Here is a 23923-nt window from a genome sequence, read left to right as displayed (position 1 = left end):
AACTGGTTATGGATAAGAAGATTCTCAGGATTATAGTATAATATTTATGTTTTCTGTAATGTGTTCACAACGACTTTTTTTTTTTTTTTTACATATTAGTGCATTTTTAAATGTATATTTTTTTTTTTACATATTAATATGAATGAAATATATAATTAATACGCAAGCAATACATTTAAATGAACATATCTACTATTTTTTATTGTTCATTTTTACATAAATTACTTGCAAACTTTGGCATGCAGATAGATAATTTTAGTCAGCATAATAAAACTATTATTCGGAAACCCATTTTCTTCTGCCATGTGACATTTTCCCAGGATATCCAATGAGAAAATTACTATAGTAATTGTATTGATCTGGAATTGACTGAATTGTGAAACGTCATCTCTTATTATAAGTGGTTGGAGGAGAGAGCTTGATGATGTAAGCTGAAAAACAGTCATTTCAGAAATGGAGCAAGTTATTGTATTGCAATAAATTATGATTTTTTTTTTGTTGAATAATGTGCACTCATGAATCGTGCACAATAAAGACCAGGAATGTGCATTAAGGATTGTTCCTTTTAATTTCATCTTGATTTGAATGATTAATGCATAATACGACTTTAAAAACGTTTAAACTTCATTCAAATAATACAAAGACACATCAGTCCCAACAATAAGATTTATTCACCATGTATTTTTGGTCGAAGACATCTCATTGCATTTTCCTTTAAAATTTTCTCCAAAGACAATAACTAAACAGATTTGAACCATACAATTAGGAAATACAGCAATCATCACATGATATATACACAAAATCAAAATGAAGATAAACAAATATAGTTTCCAATGGTCTCTGTACAGACAGTATTAAGAGAGTGCATGCACCAGAACGTGTGATTCTAAAAGACTTTGTTTTGTTGTAAATAAATACTGAAAACTCACACAATAAAGACATTCAATGGTCATCTGAACCAGCCAGACAACACACAAATACAAAAGAAAACCAGACAACACAAAATAAAGTTGTACAGTTCCCGCCAAGTACTTTCACGCACTTGAGCAGAGCACAGCAAACTACACATTACTTTTACTTCATTAACTGCAGACATTACCATAGTAAGACTGTGCCTCAAAAGGACAATGTTCAAGACACAGATTCGGTAGAATAAACACAAGATGCACTTATGACAATAACCAAATAAGAATAAACATGAATGAACAAAAACTAAGTATTTGAATACCATGATTACAATAACTGTTAAGATTATTAACAATAGACATGCCTGAGCAAATGATATTCAAATCTTATGACATTCTTGTTCTAGTACCAATTTCATCATAAAAACTTTCCATCGGTAAATACAGTCATTTACTGGAGGCCTAGTTTAGGGGAAAACAAATCCTAGATACCACTGTTATTAATTCTATGGGGAAAATGAAATATTTAGATTTGGCTATTTTTAAAGTCACCATGAAATCAAAATGACAATTGTTGTTTGTTGTTTTATAGAATTTTGCAGTATTCATTATAAATGATTTATCAGTGCACATTATTTTTTTTAAGTCATGTGCCCTCATAATCTTTAATCAAAATAACTTCCCCTCCCTCTTTCAGTGACATCTCTTCTCTTCTCCGATGATGCGTTAACTGACCAGAGGGCGGGGCAACCTGTCACTCACATGAGATCAACCAATAGCAAACCACACAGATCCAAGGATCAAATCAGTTCCCAATAAACAAAATCAAGCCCCGAAGAAGAAGAAGAAGAAGCTTCCCCTGATATACATCACAATGTGGCTTTCACAACTTTTGCTTCATGTCGACTTTAAAAAGAAAAAATAACTAGTAAAAAAAGTTTATGTGTGGACTAGAGCTGCACGATCAATCGTTAAAAGACCGCGATCTCGACTCAAACACCCAAGCAATCTTATTCTTAAATGACTATAAATTTATATATATATATATATATATATAAATTTATATATATATATATATATATATATATATATATATATATACACACATTTATTTATAAATAAATATGTCTATATAACAATCTCTTGAATTAATGGACCACTCTTTCAACAGATTCATTAAAAATGCTGATTCATCCAAACAAGTGGTCTTTATGAGGGAGTCAATGAATCATTCATTCAAGAGATTCGTTCAAAAACGCTGATTCATCCAACAATGAATCTTTATGAGTGAGTCACTGAATCATTCATTCAAGAGATTTGGTCAAAAACGTTGATTCATCCAATAATGAAACAAGTGCAGTCTTTATGAGTGAGTCAATGAATCATTCATTCAAGAGATTTGTTAAAAAAATGCTGATTCATTCTGTAATGAAATCAGTGAAGTCTTTGAGTGAATCATTCATTCAAGCTGATTTAAAAAAAAAATTACATTTACAAATATATTTTTAAATAGATAACATCAATTGACATTTTGTCAGAACCTTTAGCTGTATTTTCAGAATCGTAGGAGAATAACAATTTCTATTTAAAAAAAAAAAAAAAAAAGTGATTTCCAGTTTATCCAGAATCGTGCAGCTCTAGTGTGGACTCTTGTATTACAAATGAAGAAGATAAAAAATTATCTGCCATCTAACTGAATAAAAGAAGTATGAATTCAAGCAATTTAGTAATAATATATATAAAAAAAAGCAAAGTAAATTCAGTCTGAGGGTTTGTTTGACACTGCTAGTTTCAAGTATCAGACTGAATTAAAGAAGATATATCAATTATTAATTAATAATACATTTAAATTAAATAATTAATATCAATGTTGTGTTAATAATGATAAAAATATTGCCAAATCTGCCAGACAACTCTCTTTGCTTTTCTATACTAATTAAAGGAAAACTATAGTTACTGTGATTTGACTGTATCTATATACAGCATCTATAATTCCTCAATATACATGTATTGCTTTCCTGTCCCTATAAACATTTTTATAAACAAGACCATCCAAGCCCACCACAGGAGAATGCTACGTCCAGGCTACAGATGGATATGTCCATTATTATATCTTCAGTACTACGGTGGTCATTCAACTTTTTGAACGAATATAAGACAACCAAATATTAAGATTTGAGATTTAAGACTTTAAAAAAAAAGAAGTCTCTTCGTATGAGGTTCAGTTGATGGCAGTAAACAGTGGGCTACTTGAGTCGAAAACTGGCCAAAGTGGTTTCCGGTGTCTTCCAGGGGCCGGACGTCCCCTTTAGGACCTTACAGACGGGCTCCTGTGTCAGTGTGACCCAGCAAAGGCCTATTTATGAGGATTTCTCAGCATCGAAGATCACGGAGGCTACCGAGAAGAAGAAACGGAGGCAGAAAATGACTCGTCGTCCTGCTATGAGCTCGGGGACAGCCAGTGTTTGAGCTCGTCCATTCCCCTCTGCACCCGTCCGATGTAGAAGTCCATGTTATGGGAAAAGTCTGTGCACACACTGGATTGGGCGTCTCCGAAAGTGCAGTAGAGCGCAGTCCCGCCCACACTGATCACCACGGTAGCCAAGCACAACAAGAGGAGGAGGAGCCAGGAGTCTCCGCCCACCTCATCTGCATATCAGGCAAATCAATAGAGAATCAGAACATGATCAATGTGAATACTGCAAAAATGAGATTTCAGAAAACAGTACTGGTTCTTACCGTGGTCGAGGCCTTCGTCAGGTTCTCGGAAACGGACCTTTCTTTTGGGGACGGGTTTAGAGGCAGCGGGGGTAGAGCTGTTGGCTCCTTCCAGAGACACTCTTCTCTTTAAGATCGACACAAGACCAGCAGCTGGAGCGATCTGAAACACAGAAGACAGGTTATTGAGAAAGATTGCTGTGCTCAAAGGCTTGGAACGAGGATCTACCCTATCACTATCATACTTTACCCACTAGATGTCACTATGAGCTGAGGGCTTAAAATGTATCAAATAAAGTGTGTTACAAACAATGGAACACTTGAGATGTACGATTTTATTGCCTTTTTGTGTAAAAGAAACAAGCTGGTTTTGGTCTTTGACTGCCTGAATATGAGGTGTAGAATGTAAAATATAACGTTAGATAATATAATGTTATCTATTTTGTCAGATTTAACAAGAAATATTTCGGTGGATTTACATAAAATAAGCACTTTACAAAATGTTTTTGAATTTATATACATTCATTGTTCCCTAAATGTTATATAAATACTCAAATAAGTATAAATACTTAATCTACATACAAGTCTAGAATATTTCTATTTATAGTCAGGATTACATTTTTATTTTAATGTTACCGGTAATCAAAATGTACACAAAAGAGAATTTATTTAGGTAAATTTGGCATATTTTTATTTTATTTTTTTTTGCTAAATGTGAAGGAAAAAAAATATATAGAATGTTAAATGCAGGATGCTTTAAAAAATGTGTGTATATATATATATATATATTTAAATATATAAATATAAATTATATATATATATATATATATATATATATATTATTTTTCTCCCTATCCAGGCAGCATCTAGAAACAAAAATAATTTAACCTGTCTCTAACAAGACTATATACACAAAATAGCTCATAATAAATCTGTATTATCTCAAACAAGTATGTTTAATAATCCATGTCCTTTAATATGCATCAGAGAGCTGAAATCCATTTCCCCAGCACTTCATCTGAATTAGGCTTACCTTTACCCCCACCTCATAAATGATGTACATGAGAATAAAAGTATTGGAGATGGTCAGGAAACAGGAGTCATTTATGTTACATCACAAGCCACTGAGGAATGGAAAAGGTCATGGAGAGGTCAAACTACTAAAGACCAATGAGCACTGAGAATGAGTGGACAATCTAAAGTGCTGCCCTCTGGCCAATCAATAATACCATGAATAAATCTGAATATTAATGATGACATGAGTGCGTGTGTGTGGCTGTATAGCAGTTGTTACCTTAAACTAAACCTTTTTTTTTTTAAGTTTTTGTTTAATTGAAATAAAGAATACGAAATGTTGCCTTGGCAAGTAACTGAAATAAAAGTTTAAGTAAAAAATTGTTAAAACTGAAATAAAATGAAATTAAAGCTAAACAGAAATATCAAAAAAAAAAAAATACCACTGATAAAAGCATATAACAAATTGACTAAACCTTAAACTAAATTAAAAACTGCAAATATAAAAATAAAAGATATAACAGCATTATTGCACTAAATTAAGTAATAAAGGGGGGAAAAAACATTGAAGTTAATTTAATTGAGAGGAATAACTACGCCGATACCATTAGTTTGTGCTCTTATTGAATTAAGACTCATTTAAACAAGAGTAACTCAGGATTGTTTTTCACTAAAAAACCTTGGTGTCAACACATTTCACCCAGAGAGCTTCCATATTTGGCAAGATCTGTCTCAATGAAAACAACTGTTTCAAGCACCGCAATTATAGCTCTCTATTTTTGCTCCACAACAGCCACTGCATTTGTCATTTGAGACTAAAGCCAAAGATCCAATAAAAGATCTATAAAAAAACAAAAAAGAGGCGCCCATAAAATGACTAAATTCCACAACGAGTTTAAAAGAAGAACAGACCTTGCTCACTGTACCTCTATGTCCAAAATGAGTAAATGAGATGTGTTTTACCTTGGTTAAGAGTGTTGTTAGGTACATGAAGCAGTGTGTCTCAAATCACCCATTCACATCCTCTCGAATCAGAGTTTTAGTTAAAGCTTTCATACAATGACTATATAACCTGAAGTAGAAGTTGCTGAAGTAGGCTGATTGATCCTTAATGTTATTTGAGGAATACAAGCGCCCATGTGTTCCTAAAAAAAGCCAAACAGCAAAACAGTTCACTTCACTACTGCATACAACTCGGTTTTGTTTTTAGGCTTTCATAAAACAACGTATTTTTATGAAGTAGAAAAGCACATGAGCAGCGTGACGAATAGGACAAACAAACAAAAAACAGATGAATTAATCCTTTGAGTAATTAGACTTCAAAACACACATTCTGAGCCAATCAAGTGGGCCATTAACAGTGAGCGGTCAACAATAACACATGCTTATCATCGCAAATAAAAAATCAGTTTCAACTCCTCAAATGTACTCAGATGGCCCTCTTATACAGGAAAACATCACGTTTGATGAGTGTGGACATAAATCAGCAGGTAATGTTTGCTCTCTCTCTCTCTGGTCATTCAGCATAATTAGCCACATATCACTCCATCACTGACCAGACCTGAAAGACATTCTGTACACATCTAAATAACATCGACTCAGCAGTAGACCGTCAGAATAAATCCACTTCCAGGATGCTGTGTCATTAATTAATGATTAAACAGATATACTTGAAATTAAAGAAAGAATAAACAGATATCTAATTTATTCCGTCGACAGACTGATCCCCCAAATGATCTGGTTAACTAGAGGTAGACTGATATCTGTAAGGCTGATCAATCTGCTAAATTTGGCATTTTGAGATTACGGGCATTGATGGATAATGAATAGAACATAAGCATGGTTTTCAAAGAAAAAAAATTCAATGAAATAGTGTAAAAACAAAGAGTTTGCTCAATTTTAGCAATTTTGTTTACGTCACATTAGGCATAAATAAACTTCATTTTATAATTTATGAGGATTCATAGGTCATCCTGCTCTGTAGATACCGACACTGATTGTGGAGGCAGTAAGTTGGTTTTAATTCATTATTTTATTCGGGAAGGATGCATTAAATTGATCAAAAGGGACAGTAATCGGTGTAAGTGTCATTTTTGTTCTTTTCACTTTCTATTCATTAAAGAATCCTGAAAAATTGTATAATGTTGTTTTCCAGAAAAATATTAAGCAGCACAACTGTTTTCAACGAATGATTTCTGAAGGATCATGTGACACTGAAGACTGGAGTAATGATGCTGAAAATTCAGCTTTGCCATCACAGGAATAAATTACATTTGATGATACATTAAACAATATATATTTTTAAATTGTAATAATGATATTTCACAATATTACTGTTTTTATTGTATTTTAGATCAAATAAATGCAGCCTTGAGCATATGAGACTTCTTTCAAAAACATAATAAAAAAAAATTACAAATTCTCAGACCCCAAACTTTTGAATGATAGTGTCTGTTAGTTGTTTTGGATGGTGCTCCCTAATGAACGTGATTCTGCAATACAACATGCATGATGAATTTCTAAACAGATCCTAATTGTGCTAGGGAGAAGACGGCTTATCCCATTCTGTCGGTGCTGTGTGTATCCAGGACATCAAGTCTACTACAAATACACCAATAACTAATGTTTTATTTGAATATTGCACGTTATAATACAAACACGTTTTGATTTAGTTTTCCAGGTCAGCAAGTTCTGTCTGGTTAAAAAGCATCAAAATTTGGTCCTACTGAGCACAATTGGGTTTGCACTCACACTCACACCATGTTTTCTCAGTATGTTTTCGACCTTTCCAAGAAAAGGGACATATATGTTCAAAAGTCAAACCATTTTAACTAGCCCGAAAAACTTGACAATTGACGGTGGAGGCTGAAGGTCATAATATAATGAGTCAATGGGGCCCTAACATTCTTCAAAATATCTTTTGTGTTTCGCAGAAGAAAGACACTTTAGACGCACTGTTCGCCATGATGGTTTTCAATTGATTGAAATATGATTAGAATCACTTCAAAAAAAAAGGAAAATACGGTTCAGTGCAACATGTGCAGCGCAAGTCTGTCATATAGGCTACATAAATCATTATAATTGTGTGCTTGGAACATGGCTTTTAATGGTGAGACTTTTGTTTTTGTAATCAGGTTAAAATTATATAAAAATTTGGATTTACATTTATCGACCAATATATCGTTTATAGGCTTTCAAATATAAAGAATTATCGGTTATCGTTATTGGACAAAAGTTTCATACAGGTGCATCCCCACTTTTAACAGAACATTTTTGGCCCTTTAAATTGATAATACACTATAAGATAATGATTCACAAAAACTGCTCTCAAACAAAATGAAAATAGACAGGGTCCAAACCAATTTATTTCATTTGAGACTGTGCACCTATCACATACTCGTATGGGGTCAGTGTTCTTTTACCGAAAAAATGCTGAAAAAAAGTATCATGATGGTCTTCACCAAAATATCAAGCAGCATGACTGTTTTCAACATTGACAATATTAAGAAATGTTTCTTAAGCAGCAAATCATCATCATATAATGATTTCTGAAGGATCATGTAACACTGAAAACTGGAGTAATGATGCTTTGCTGAATATAGGAATAAATTATATTTGAAAATATCTGGAAATAGAAAACAGTACTTTTAAATTCTAATGGTATTTCACAATATTACTGTTTTTTTTGCTGTATTTTTGAGAGCCCAGACTAAACACTAATTCCTGAAATCAAGACCCAGAAGAGACTGCGCATGACATGTTTGGGAACACAGCACAAAAGCATTAAAGACACAGGTTCATGAAAGCCTGTATTGTGCTGGCAGAGATCAGTGGTCCAGATTCTATTGTTGATTGTCTCTTTGAGGGTGGAAGTGTCATTATGACATCAGCTCTGGCATTCAGGGGAAAGGTCACCCTTCAGGTCATCCAGCTCTCTCTCAATCACTGCTAACTAAGATTCCCATATCTATTATGCATGTTCTTATCAGACGCCTTCTCACCACAGTAACTTACAAGAAAGTGAAAGAGGTAATTACCAAGCCAGGGAGCTGAGATCACACACAACACGCTGAGCTTAAAAAAAACAAGTACACCAAGGGACATACAATAATCACAAACACATCATGCTTCTACATGTGGTTCACACAGACGAGTCCTTAAAGGGATAGTTCACCCAAAAATGGAATTAAATCACCCTCAAGTTGTTCCAAACCTGTATGAGTTTCTTCCTTCTGTTGAACACAAAAGAATATATTTAAAGAATGTAGGTAAACACACAGTTGACGGTATCCATAGACTTCCATAGTAGGAAAAAAAAATACTATGGAAGTCAATAGGGTCCATCAATAGGGTCCATCAACATCAAAATTCTTTTGTGTTCAGCAGAAGAGAGAAATTCATACAGGTTTGGAACAACTTGAAGGTGAGTAAATGATGACAGAATTGTTATTTTAATGAACTATCCCTTTAAGCTCTACTGTGACATGCTGTCGATCAACAGTCAATAAAAAAAAAAGAAAAAAAGAAATAATCAGACATAAATGTGATTTTTTTCTATTTATATGAATCTATTATTATTATTATGATTCTTTTATGTTTAATAAAATCATACAATGTTATTATTTTAAGCTGCAGTCCGCAGTTTTTCCTCTGTGTCGCCATCTCTGTTCGAAATCTGCAATTGCAGTTATTCGCGGAATTATCAACTTTACGTGGGTTGTGCCTCGGCACGGCACAGCGTGGATGAACACAATTGTTTTCGCATTATATTATATTATTATAATAATCTTGATTCCCTCAGTTTGAGGGTTTAAAAGAGAGACTTATTTTAATTCTTTCGTGCAAAAATACGTAATTGTTCATATATTATTGGCTGCAAAATCGTCCTTTTAGCATTGGGACTACAGTTATAGGTGGAAATCGATATAAACAGGATTACCTTTCTATTCCTATCATGCACAATTTACCGGGGTTGAAATAAGGATATTATTATTGCATTGACAAGGTTTCTGTCTCTGTCAATCTGTCTCAGAAAACAAAATTATAGTATTGTTTAACTTGACTACGATGTTATAGAGGTGATGAGGGTATGCTATGTAAAATGATGACATCACTCTGACATCACTGGATGCTATAGCATAGTGATGCTAGCAGCTTCTAAATCTTAAAGGAAATGAAGTGTCACAAACCATTTTAAAAGAAATGTGGAATCTTTCCAAATTTAATATACTGGTTTTCAAGCAAACCATTTGTATAGGTTGATTTTTGCATTCGGTGATGGGCATGCCTAACCTTTAAATCTCTGCCAAATGTGCATACTATTCATAATATATGCAGAATGTGAAACTATTTCCAATCTAAGAGTCAGTAAAAGCTTAGCAAAGTGCTCAAGGGCAAAATTAGAAGGACTTTTAAAACGAATCCGATTAGAAATTATCCCAATTCTCAAAACAAAGCCATGGCAAGCACAAAATAACACATAAGAATTTGAACTAAATTGACTGAAACATATCTGTTACTCACCTCTTCCACCTGTATGCGCTTGGCCATGTCATCCAGCATAGACACATTAATAATATCCAACAACTCCACCCCATTCCCATTCTCCTCTAGCTCCAACTCTGGTGTATTTTCAGGAATATCCTGTTCCTGAGGTTCCTGATCTTCACCTCCTTCCTCCACCTTTAGAGCCTCTTCTATCTCCCCTGCGTGTGGCACATCTTGCCCCGTATCCACAGTGTCCCCCGTCCCCTCCATCACCACTCCGGGGCCGATCGTGTCAGTCTGAAGCTCCACGTTGCCTGGTTGAGCAGCGTCCATTGGAGACTCAGGCACTGGTGAGGCATCCCTGTGGGAAGCTGCCACACTTATGCTCTCTTCCTCTGCTCCTGAATCCTCACAGGCTGGAGAGGAGGAGCCGTGCGTCCCGGCTGAGGAGGAGGAAGAGTGTGTGTCCGAGGAGGGGGAGGGGTCATGCTGATGTTCGCTCTGGTGGGATTGTGGGGCAGTGCTACGGTCTTCAGGATGGATGACTTCCTGTTGTACCTCATATGTACTCTGATCCTCCATAGCCTTCCCTGTTTTAGATGGAGAGAGAGAGAGAGAAGATAGGTCATATAACACAGTCAGTATGGAATACCATCATACTACATATGGCACAGTATGTACAGCATATTGTCTGCTTTGTGTTAAAATAACATACGTCAAATATTTCAAACTCAAAATTTCATCAATATCATGTCACTGTTTAATTATGCAAGTGGAGTTCATTTCTTAAATATCATTGTTTAGTATTTTTAATGTATTGTTAATACTATTTTATCTAGTTTTTAATGTAGATTTTTTATTTGATGTTTTATGTACTTGTATAATATAATATTATAATGTATATATTTTACAATTAAAACAATACCTACATACAATTTTCTTAGAGAAACAGTCAAAAATAATTCATAAAATATATTGAAATTAATATATATATATAGTGTGTGTGTCTAATCTATCCATCTATCTATCAACACACATATCTATCTATCTATCTATCATCTATCTATCCATCCATCCATCCATCCATCTGTGTGTGAGTAATAATTTAAATAAATTACCAACTTGTACAACTGTCCAAAAGGAACAGTTCACCCGTACATTTATTTTAAGTTTGCTCTCCCTCATGTTGTTCCAAACATGACTTTCTTGCTTCCATAAAATGGTGAATTTTCAAAACTTGTGAATTAACAGGGTGCCAATTCTTACATTTTGAATTTTGCCCAACCCTGATAAATTCTGGAAAATAAACTAGCATGATTATTATGGTGGCATGCTATTCGGAACGGAACAACCCGATGTCCCTCACCCCCACCCGCCTGCACTGTGTCTGATTTCCTTGAGTTGAACGGCCACGTGGTCATTTGACCATCAGGGCGGCCCTTGTGTACAACAGAACAGATCAATGGAAGACGATCGATCACTATCGACGCATCAAGGCCCTGTTGCCTGAAGGCGCTGTGCTGCTCAGAGACAGGATTTAAGAAGAGACTGAATCTAAGTGATGACAGCTCGCTGCAGTCAGACACATGACAACCAGCGCTGGGCCTGATACAGTCCACCGCTCATTTTCTACAAAACTACACTCTCCCTGCTGTCTTCCTACAGATTAGGGCCCAGATTTACTAACAGCTTGTGCCAGTGCAAACCCTCTTTTGGTGTTAAAACACTACTGTCAGGAATTACTAAAGACGCGCAGTGAATAATTAGCGCTGAAAAGGCATGGACAGTTATTTTTGCAGATTACCTTAATGCATATGCATTTGTAGTCCCTTTCAGATGCAAAATGTATAGGAGAAGAGAATTTAAATGAAACACGCAAGGTGATTTACTAAGGTTTGCGCTCGTCAATTTACTGGTATTTGTGCCATTATTAACCGGCCAAAAAAGCATGTCTTAAATTTTGATGATTATGGCTTACAGCTATGAAAACCTTTCCACAATATTCTAATTTTGAATTTGGGGTTTTCATAAGCTGTAAGCCATAATCCAAAAAAACAAAACAAATTATGTTTATTTTCATATTAAACATCCCAACATACATTTATCATTCAGTATAGGGCTTTTGAATTTGACAGATTAGATTAAGTGAAATGCATAATTAATTAATATGTATATAAATCAAATAAAATAAATATTTAGATAGATTTTATACACATGCATATTAAATTAAAGTATGATCATTTATATTATATTTATTTATAAAATAATATTTTGACATCAAACCGTAAAGTCCTCTAATATGCACAACTTGAGTTTCATCTGTGTTTGATATTGCAGGGTGTTGCAAATGAACACATTTTGTTAAGTGAAGTGAACTTCAACTGATAGCCCGTGCTCAGGGAGTAGGGAGCAGTGAACACTGCGTAGGGACCCTGTCAATCGGTGCACACCCAAATTCATGGATCTCTATTTTACGAGCTGATGATCTGAATCAGGTGTCAGATAAGAGAGACATACAAACTGTGCAGTGAGGCGGAGGCACGAGGACTGGAATTGGAACCCCTGAAGTCGTTTGAAGTTGGTGACGATATCGACTTTAATATACCCGATTAAAAAAATTAAAAATAAAAAACCTATATAATTTTCTAGCAATTAAATGTTTTATAACCAAGGATAATTGAAAATAAACAAATTAAACAATTAAATAAATACATTTCATAAATTTTAATAAATGTTTTTTAGTTAAATAAATGTACATTTAGTTAAATACATACAATTAAAAAAAAAAGAAGAAATTTGTAAATAATTAATTGATTTAATATATTTATATTTATATTTAAATAACAAACAAACTAACTAACTTTAATTAATTTCTGACTTTTCCAGCCTGGATATCACATCTTTAAAATTTATTTTTTCATTCCATAACCAAATTAAACTGTTGATTAATGTTTTAATGTGTTTTATTTATTTTTTAACAGACAAAATACCACAGATGTATAATATTGGCTATTGTATAGAGTTACTGGCCATAACATGAAAACAATTATCATTTAACCTGGCCACAACATTTTTTTCTCTGTGCCACATTTACAAAAAGTAGATTTTTTTCTTTGAAAGTTTTGCTGATGAATTGAAATGCATCAGACAATCAGAAACCAAAGTTCAAGCCAACTTCAAACGCACAGTGAAATCTAACAACAGGAGGCATGATATTAGGATGAACTTTTGGACCAGAATTCTGCATGAATGAGCAGGCCTAGGGAATGCCATTAATCTTGAACTCATGTGTCTCGCAGGGTGAGATGCACCTGCTGCTGGAGTCCCGGCCAAGCAGACCCCAGAACAGGTGGCCGGGCAGAGGGTGCTGCAAGAGTGACAAAATGTGTGTGTGGTGCTGCCATGCCTGGCGTGTAAAAGTGAAACCGGGTCATGGAACTCAATGCGAGTAACACGGTGTTCAGGTAACATAGCCCAGCACCACATCAGCTGCGAGAGCTAGTGAGAAAGAGAGTCTCATCAATAAGGCATGATCATGAGCATGATCTGGAGGGACAGAAGGAAACTTTAACTTTAACTCCTGTCTCTGTGTGTGTGTGTGTGTGTGTGTGTGTGAAGAAGGGGACATGGTGTTTGTCCTGTCCATAGACGATGAAAGAATGCTTATTGAAAGGAATTGGTAAGGTCTAAATGTACAGTAGACTAGGTTTAAACTAGGTGTAAAATAAGTTTGTTTAATTCATTTTTATTGAATTTAAATTACAGATTCCTTTCGAGAAACAAATTGATTTTAAAGTCTAATCTAGCAAGTGCACGTAGACTGGGTGTTAACTTCCAATATTCAAATATGAAATGAATGAATTAAATAAAATACATAATTGAATTAATTCATTTACTTTCTTAATAAATATTAAGTTGTTTTATTTGCCACAATTCAGTGAACATTTATTTTCACAAACATGTATTCAAATATTGCAACTTTTTCCACCTCTGAAAATAATTATTTGCTTTATTTAATTAATTCGATTTTTATTTGATTTAAATTAAATCTATTTGTTTCCTAATAGGAATCTGTAAGGTCTAATCTATTAAACATATGGTAGACTATGTGTTAACCAATAACATTAAATGAATTAAATAACAAATATTTATTTGATCAATTTTTCAATTTTTCAATTTTTATTCATTTTATTTACTCTATTACCCTATTTACTTTCTTAATAAATGTCAAGTAGATTTATTTGCCACAATTCAGTGCAATTTCATTTACACAAACACATTAAAATATTATAACTTTCTCCACAACTTTGCGCTGATATAACCAATGAGGAAAAACAATATTTATCAATAATATCACAGTTTCACATGTTTTCATCCAACCAAATCCTGATATGTAAAAGTCCTGCCCTATTTCACGCTGAATATTCTGTTTTTCACAGAAATATATCAAATTGTGGTAACTGCTCAGATGGTAGGAAAATCCCTTCATATATATTTTTAAAACAATTAATATGTTAAATTGATAAAGCGATTGATAAAGTCCAAGACAATGAGTTTGTTTCCCCCCCCCCCAATAGTTCATGGTCTATTTTATGTGATCTGGTCTGTCATTGGCGAAATAAACTCACCTGAGCTGCATGAAAGCACTTGCGTGGTCAGGTTTTGCTCTCCTCCCAGTGTTTCTCTGATCACACTGTTTCTTTGCACTTTGGACACCTCACACTATGAACACACACAGAAAACACTGACTTTCACCTGCTGTTCTTTAAACGTTACATACATATCCACATGGAGTCCCAAACATGTGCATCAAAGAGGCCGTCTTACCTTCTCAATACTCCGCGCAGGTCTGAAAAAAGACGAGAAATAGTGAAGTGTCAGTCAAAATCATCTTAAGGACTTGTAGTATCCTTATTTTTTTTTCTTCATCTCTCTCGTAGAGGGACGACGTGCAAATCTAAGGTCGCTCCGCTCAGCGGGAATCTAATATTAGCACGGCACATTTCCCATACTGAAACTCTAGCACTTGTCTCAAATTGCTGAAAGCACAGCAATGGGCCATATGTTTAAACCATTACAGGACTCCGAACCGCAGCTAGAGTGCCGAAATGAGAAACAGACTGGCTAAATTTAGCAGGGGAAAGAGAGAAGCTCAGGTGCGGCTCCCGGTGAAAGTGTCTGGCCCAAATTAATAGGACAGAAAGACACAGCTTTTACCCCGTATTTAAATTGTGTAGTGGCTCGAAAGGTTAAACATTTACTTGTACTCCATTTACAGCAATGCTAACATATTTTTATAGAGCTCAAACTCCATGGGACACCTGATCTAAGAGGGTATAGATTATAAAGAGAAAACTTTTGGGGAAGCAAAATTAATTTCAAATTTTTAACAAAGTAGTTTAGAGCTAAAATAAATAAAATAATATAAAAATGGTTTACACCTGATCTGTGTGGTTAAACTAATGTAGTGTGCAACAAAAAATAAATAAAAATGGTGTTGACCTGATCTGTGCAACTGAACTAAAGTAGCGTGCAATAAATACAAATAAATATAAAATAAATAATAACATAAAATAGTGTTGACCTTCTCTATGTGACTAAACTAATGTAGCATGCAATAAAAGAATAAAAATAAAATTGTTGACCTAATCTATGTGACTGAACTAATCAAACATGCAATAAATAAAAAATAAAATAAAAAATAAATAAAATAAAATAAAACAAAATAAAATAAAATAGTGTTACTTACTGAAGTGTGAAATAAAATAAAAAAATAAATCAAAATAAAAAAAGAAAAAAAGATAAAGTTGACCTTATCTGTGTGACTTAACTAATGTAGTATGCAAAAAATAAAAATAAAAAACATACTTTTCTAATGTATAAAAATACTTATAATACTTACAATACTTTATACAAATAAAGTCGACTGTGTGACTAAACTAATGTAGCATGCAATGCAATAAAATAAAAATAACATAAATGAAGCAAAATAAAAGTGTTGACCTGATCTCTGTGACTGACCTAATGAAGTGTGCAATAAAAAATAAATCAAATAAGAATGAATAAATAAAGTTGACCTGTTCTGTGGCTGAACTAACGTAGCGTGTATGTGTATCGTGCACTCACTGCCTGTGCGTTCTGCAGATGTGTCTCAGTTTCTCCAGGTGTTCAGCCTCCAGGTCACCGTCTCCGCCTTCTCGCCTTTCCTGACACCGGCCAACCGAACTCCATCTCCTCTCTGATCACAGAAACACAGAGTAAGTTAAAAGGTGTTCTATCGAGAAGAACATCTGAGTAACAGTTAACCAGAAGCCACTCACCCCACAGTTGCTGTAGAGCGGAGAGGTTGGACAGGAGACGTTCATGATAGAGTCTCTCTAACTGGATGAACCTGACTGCTCTCTCATCTGGAAAATGCTCTGGTTCAGGAAAAACCACAGCAAGTGGGAAACCCCAAAGCACCAATGCACTTTACAACACCGGACCTAAAGAATGCTACAGTGAAATACTATCTTACAAGACGACGACTGGCTCTAGTAGTGCACTAAAAGTAATACAATAAAAAGCTCTATATCCATAAACATTGCAAGCATCCCTGATTCTGTTACAATAACAAAGGCAATCGGGTATAAATTAAGGAGCTATAATGGAACACGCATCAATAAAACCCCAAAGGCTGTTCAAACACACCAGTGCGCAGCACCTTGTATTATTAGACATGCGAACAAATAAAAACGTTAAGGATACAGTCCTCCTCATGCATAAATGACTCTGCAATCTGTAAAGAAATGAATTTAGCCTTGAGTTATTATGCATTCAATTACACAGTGAAAAGCATCATTAGTTAAGACCCTACAGTAACTCGAAATTACTTTCATATTATATAAATGAAAAGTACATTCAAATGGCGATGAAACGTCGAATCACATATGAACTACTGATCTGTTAAGCATTATATAATGATTGTTAATGAGAGTTATTATAAAGTGTTACCAATAACTATACAGATGATGCACAGCTGAAACAGGCTGCATACGCAATCTGTAATTGTACAGATGTTTTATACCTGATAAACAAGTCATTTAAACTCTGACAGACAGCATTTATTCTACTACACTCGCATGCACATTATTGCCATCCGAGTAAAACCCATGACATCGGCTCTCTTCAAACTCCTTGCAAAGTAAAGTCAGCGACAGTCAGGGTGAAAATCACTACATTAATCACTAAATCACTCAAAATCTCTTCTACCGACTTAATTCAAATTACCGTTCACAGCCTGAACAGACATACAAACATAGGAGGTCAGGTCTGTTGACATGATTATGGATCATATCCTGATTTCTGAACGACTCACTTTTGCAGCTTACTTTCAATAAATGATCTGGGTGGGCTGGGGAAGTAGCTTTGTTGTTAATGTTAGAGTATGTCTACATGGTACACTGAAAAAAAAATCCAGTTATCCTTTTAAAATCTCTTATAAGAACACAAATCCACAGGGAAATATTTACGAGCAGTTTCGACAGTCGTCTTGTAGCTCCTTATAAACCTTTCCTTGGGATGATACAGACCCAGCTGCACATCTGAGCTAGTTCTTGTAAAACATGTTGAATAAGGTCAAGCTCAAATCAACATTTAATAGAGCTTGACCATTTAAGGAGCTGGTTATTCTGCTTCCTATCAGATACTTCATGTTCTGCTATCAGTCAATGTTATCAGCACTGGCCAACAGCAACAACAGACTAACATGTGGAACGGTCCAGGCAAATTCATCTCATGATCTGGCTCACGCACATTAGCTTAGACTGAAGAAATCAGAGGTTTGCACCATCTACTGGCTGGCAGTGAACAAAAGTGACAGTAAAAACATTAATGCTGCGAAGGATTTCCATTTCAAATAAATGCTGTTGTTTTAAACTTTCTATTCAACAAAGAATATTTCTATTCAACAGCCTAATCAACTTTCCAAAGTAGGCAGTGCATCCAATCTCTATTTTTTTAATATATTTATGTTTTTATGATTTATTATTTTGTACAACATACTCAACACCTTAAACATCAATCCCTTCCAGCCTTGTTTTCATTCCCGTGAAATGAAATACTGCATCAAATCCAACTAAAGTCTGTTAGAAACAAAGGATCACGCACTAATGAATGAATGGTGAGAGATGACATTTACTTTAACAACATTTAATTTAACACCACATTACTCGTTTCGAACAGAAAGACAAGCATGAGGGCTTTTCACTCTTCAAATAGTTAACCCTGGTTTATTCTAAACCCCGGGTAAACGGAATCCTGGATCTTGCTTCACGTTTCACACTGCTTTTACTTTACCCGAGGATAACAATTAATCCTGGGTATTCATAAGCTGCCGTTTCACATTGTCCATTCTTAAACCCTGGGTTAACGTCCTTATTTGCATATATATGGTGTCAGTGTCATTGATTGGTCGACCTGTAGAAGCTCTGGCATTCACCTGTCCCATATCATATATAGCCGACTGTACTATCAAGTTGTTTTCTAAATGGTCTTTTCGGACCATTTGACTTTCTTTTTTCTCATCAAATGCTGAAATGATTGTTTAAAACAACACATGATTGTTGCTAAGCATCTAGTCGAAATTATCTGACACCGTATGTTTCTTTCACACTGCACATGTTTGGCACCACAATGCAGGGTTGACAGCGCAAAAACGGTGCTAACCCTGCTTTTAAATTACACGTGTGAAATATTCCTTTACCCGAGGTTTAAAGTGGGGTTTAGAATGACAATAACCCGGGGTTAAGTGCCCTGTGAAGACCCCCAGAGAGGAGATGAACAACATTAGTATGAGACCTGATGGAGGCAGTGTGGCAGAAGAGGGTGGTCTCCCTGCTCCCCCAGCTCCTGGAGAGATGCCGACAGGGGGCGTCCGAAGCCCTGGGGGGAACCAGCATCGCCCTGAGGAGGTCCTTCAGGGCTGACAAGACCCTCTGACACTGGAAAAAACAACAACATCCTCTTTAAAAAGTGTTGACACTGAAAATTGACTATGGTTTCACTCAAGTAACACTAACTGTATGGCATTTCAGCATAATTATTATTACCAATGGACTTTGTGGTTCAGTATCATTTTAGTATTATTATACACTAGTATTATTTATAGTTTTAATTAATATTGTGAATTGTCTTTTATTTTTTATATTTGCAGTTTTCATTTTTAGCCATTTTGCAATGTGCTTTTGTCATATTATTATTATTTACATATTACTATTACGATTTAATTCGATTTTATTTCAGTTTTAATCTTTATTTATTTCCATTTTATTATTTTATCCCATTTTTAATTTGAGTGCTTCAAATATCAACCAGTTTCAATTAGTTTTTTAAAAGTTTAATTTAGTCTAATGCTTTTATAATGCATTTCATATTATTTTAGCTTTGTTTTATTTAACACATTTCTTTTTATAGTTTTAATTTTAGTTAACGTTAATAACCCTGATGTGGTTATCTAAGGGTACGATTACATGACAGCGATGTACTAAAAATGGGAAAGGTTTTCCTTTGCATCGTGTATAGACGACAACGTCGACACGATCCCCGTTCACACAGATCGGCGAAAAACGACTAAAAACCCTGTATTCTGCTGCCAGGCCAGTAGTTGGCGATGTCACATTGTAAAGAAACACTACGCGCCTATAGACTGAACGCATGATATCACTGTTTTCACATATTCACGTTTGTGTAGTTTACACTGAGACAATAACGGAATAATTTTCAAAAACTCACACTTTGAAACCCGTTTACGAAAGTTCGCATTTTCAGGCCCCAAAAACTGTTGTTATGTAAATCAATGGCCAAAACACATAAAAAGTTTTACGTTTTTAGTTGAAAATGGTGTCAAGTAATCGGCCTCTAAGACCTAAAGTCCTTTTTCATTACAAGACATCTAACACACAGGCATCTAAAATGTCCCTTTAAATTGAATGGAGCGGCAGCACCCAGTGTTTGTACTTTGTACATCAACACAGATATTTCTAACTCTAGAGGTTGGCCCGTATATTATTCATGCCACTCAAACCTGTCTGAAAGGTGCACGACAACAATGGGATACAATCACTCGCTCTACAGCAAAACTAGAAACAAAAGTCTTGCGCTATTACTCACGGTGCCTGACAATAAATGCTTCTCCACCCACAGCCTGATCAAGCCAATGACAAATAAATGCATTCATGTAATTTAGGATGACACTGAATGGACTAGGTTGTACCTCAGAAACAATTTAAAGTCCAAGGACCATTCAGTATCAGTAATTTGTATTTTTGTGTATAAGTGTGACCTGGTTCCTGAACGTACCAAGCAGAAAGAATGGATTACTAATCGTACGTTTTTGATTAGTAGCATATAATCTAATTTATCCTAGCAAACTTTGACAGAAAAAGTCCATTCGACTGGCATATAAAGTCACCAAGCTTCATTTCTTTATGTGTCTTTAGTTTAGGGGAAGGGATATACAGGTGTGCTCAAGGAGATATCATTGACTTGCTACTGATTCTCTGAACTCTTGAATGATATGTTGTAATGATTCAATGCCACGGACTTCCCAATCTTTGGCAAAGGACAAGCTCTTCCTTTACAAATTCTCACTGTAGCAGATGAGAACTTGACTGAACAAAAGACCTGCGCAGACTAACTCCTAGGCGAGCTGGCGGATTGTATTTGTGTGAGAACTGTGGAAGAACATTCACGCACATGCACTGACACATGGCTCAACAACACATCCATTTAACTTGGGATGACTGCTTCCAGGTCAACACGAGGAGAATCTCACATTGTGCTCTAATTCCGTGAAGCTTTGGGACTGATGAACTGGTTCTGCTCTGGGCCGTAATGCACTGTAGGATCCGTTTTAATGAGGAATGACATGCGAAAACTAACCAAAATTTGTTTTTAGCATGCAAAGCTTATTCATTTGTTTAGCCATGGCACTTCTGAACAAACAGTATTTTACTGTAGTTTATGGAAAGCTAAATAAATACTGTAATATGGTAGAACAGCTGCATATGTCATAAACCAGATAGATTCACACTTTGGGTTGATGATAGATTGATGTACTACTGTAATATTTAGATGTTTTTTATGTCCAATTTTCATTTTATATTAAGTGTTAGTAATTTTGCTGTTTTTAATAGTTTTTCAAAAAATGTATGTCGCTTGAATTGATTTTTAGGTAACACTTTATTTTACAGTGTCCTTGTTACATATGTTACATGTACTTAACATAGTAATAACACTAAATTATGCATAATTACATGCAACTAACCCTCAACCAAACCCTAATCCTATAGTAAGTACATGTTGTTTATTAATATTACTCAGTACTTAAACATATAATTACACTATAACAATGACTCCTTAAAATAAAATGTAAACGATTTTTATTGTAATTTCAGTCATTTTAGTTCTTCAACTTATTTGATTTCAGTTAGATGCCAACACCAACATTTCTAATATTCATTTAAGTTGGCACCCAAGTTTTGCACCTAATATATTTGATTTTATTCAGCTTTATTTAAATGACCATTTATAATACCATTAATAAAAAGAATTGGTAACACTTAACAATAAGTGTATAATATTAATGCTTTAGAATTATTTTTTTCGTTAATGTTAACTAATGTAGGTATTCATCTTCGTTCATGTTAATTTGAGCATTTACTGACACATTGTTAAAATCAAATGTAACTGTTAATATTATTTAATGGACCTGAGTTAACATGAACAGTGAACAGTAACGTTAACTAATGTTAACAAAGATTAATAAACTGTATTTCCCAATTGTTATTTAATGTTAGATAATACATTAACTAATATAAACTAATGGGACCTGATTGTAAAGTGTTTTTTTAACAGTTTTAGTTGTAGTTTTAATTAACATATCACATGACACTATACTGAATGATTAGGGTATTATATTAATATGAAGGCATCTTTTAAGCCTGGTTTCAATCAACTGCTAAACCACACACACACACACACACACACACACACACACAGTGTCTGTTACCTGTAGGACTGGGACTGGGTGTCGGGGAGTCTCGGATGTGTCCATCCAGCTCTGGAGAGTATGCGCCACTGTTACTGTCCACCTCTTCCTCCTCCTCCTCTTCTTCCTCGTCCTCCACCTTGGAGCTGTCGTAATCTTCATCATCACTATTGTTATTAGTATGATCCTGTCTGAGGGGCTTCTGTCCACCACGGGGCCCCTGTTCCACCTCCTCTGCTTCCTCCACCAGTCGGTTCTGGTTCTCGTCAGGGCTGCGGCTGGACTCTGAGTCATTTAGGAGGTCGGAGTCGGTTAGTCCTGCCCGCCTCACTGGGCCATCGCTCTGCCACTGTCCGTCGTCCATAAGGCCCAGCTGACTGAGAGCATGAAGATCCACTCGAACCCCTGCAGGACTCACGGCCACTCAACGGTGCTCCCGCTCAGCCGCTGAGAACAAATCAGAGGGACACTTTAATGGCCATGAGCCATCATGAAAAGAGCTCGCTGGCCTTTAAGAGAACTGACTCATAGTTTACCCATAATTCCACTTCAAGCTGGTTGAGTGTAGTGCACGAATCAAAACTCTTGAGATTTCTCCATTTGTTCTGCTTTGTTCAGAGGTAAAATGAAAAATAGGTTTTTTATCAATGTGTTTTTTTTTAGCTCACATGTTTGGTATCATTTTACATGATATCATTAGAGATAGTCTTTCACAAAGGAATTAAAAAAAATGGTTTTAACAAAAATAAATATAAATCAATGTGAATATTAAACATATTATATTTAGAAAATCTAATATATAATTTGAAAATCCAATCCATTGATCATGTAATCAGTTAAAAATTTCCATTGGATGAGAAGTGAAATATACAAAAAAAAAAAAAAAAAAAATCCAACAATAGAAAAAAAAAAATAATCAAAAAAAATATTTCTTTTTCTAAATAAATTACAATAAATTTGTTTCATTTATATTTACCAATATACCAATTCATTTAATTATTAGCAATAGTATCTTAAACTAAAACATTTAGTGTATGGAAAATTCAGAGACTTCTGTAAACATTTCTGAGTGATGATACAAATGAATCACTTAATCAGGTTTTTCTTCATTCTTTAAGAATGGATTCAACCCTTTTCATACAAACATGCTGAACAAATGACGCAGGTAAATATTTGGCTCATAACCAAACAGATACAACAAGAAAAAAAGAAAATTGTGTAAAATGAATACCATGCCATACATAAACACATAGATATCAGCACCAACCTGCTGTCCTGTGTCCCTTTAGTCTGCTGTAATAAACTGATGTAGAAAATGCTCTATATATATATATTCAATATGCTCTCTCTCTCATACTGATTGTTTGCTTCCCCTGAATGGTGAATTCATATACCATGGAGATTTTCCATGATGGTCCCCATTGGGTTGTTATAGGGGAAAGGGCATCATGCTTCTTGCTATACCGTCTCATGACAGAGCTTATGCAATATCATGCAGCATCTTACAGATCTTAAAGCAGACTGCCTGTTTTGTTTTTCCATGCTCAGGGGGATTTTGGAGACGCAAACACGAATGAATGAATGAATGCTTTTAGGTCACTGCGTGCAATGATAATGCTTAAGGCACAACAATGTGCATTAAATGAACAAACTGAGCTAAATCCAGTGTTGTACTGTTAACTAAAACTTTTCAAATAAACTGTATTTAATAAAAAAAAAAAAAATACTAGTCTAGATGTATAAAAAAAACTTTAGAAATGAGAAAATGTTG

At 34.8% G+C, this 23923-nt stretch overlaps 1 protein-coding gene across 1 annotated transcript; it reads right to left on the bottom strand.

Moving 5' to 3' along the window:
* Nucleotides 1–2676: 2676 nt before the first annotated feature.
* On the bottom strand, nt 2677–22516 carry cnsta (consortin, connexin sorting protein a). The gene is made up of 10 exons (XM_056255835.1): nt 22174–22516; nt 18963–19105; nt 17394–17403; nt 16445–16543; nt 16251–16362; nt 14952–14973; nt 14753–14846; nt 10161–10714; nt 3645–3786; nt 2677–3554 (listed from the first exon to the last, which is right to left on the bottom strand). The coding sequence occupies exons 1-10, from the start codon at nt 22514–22516 to the stop codon at nt 3346–3348; spliced, it is 1728 nt and encodes a 575-aa protein (XP_056111810.1). The 3' UTR covers nt 2677–3345.
* Nucleotides 22517–23923: the final 1407 nt, after the last annotated feature.

Source organism: Rhinichthys klamathensis, unplaced genomic scaffold (genome assembly GCF_029890125.1).
Source record: "Rhinichthys klamathensis goyatoka isolate OS25496 unplaced genomic scaffold, OSU_Roscu_1.1 h1tg000123l_1, whole genome shotgun sequence".
NCBI classification, from domain to species: Eukaryota; Metazoa; Chordata; class Actinopteri; order Cypriniformes; family Leuciscidae; genus Rhinichthys; species Rhinichthys klamathensis.
This window is presented reverse-complemented; position numbering and strand designations above follow the sequence as displayed.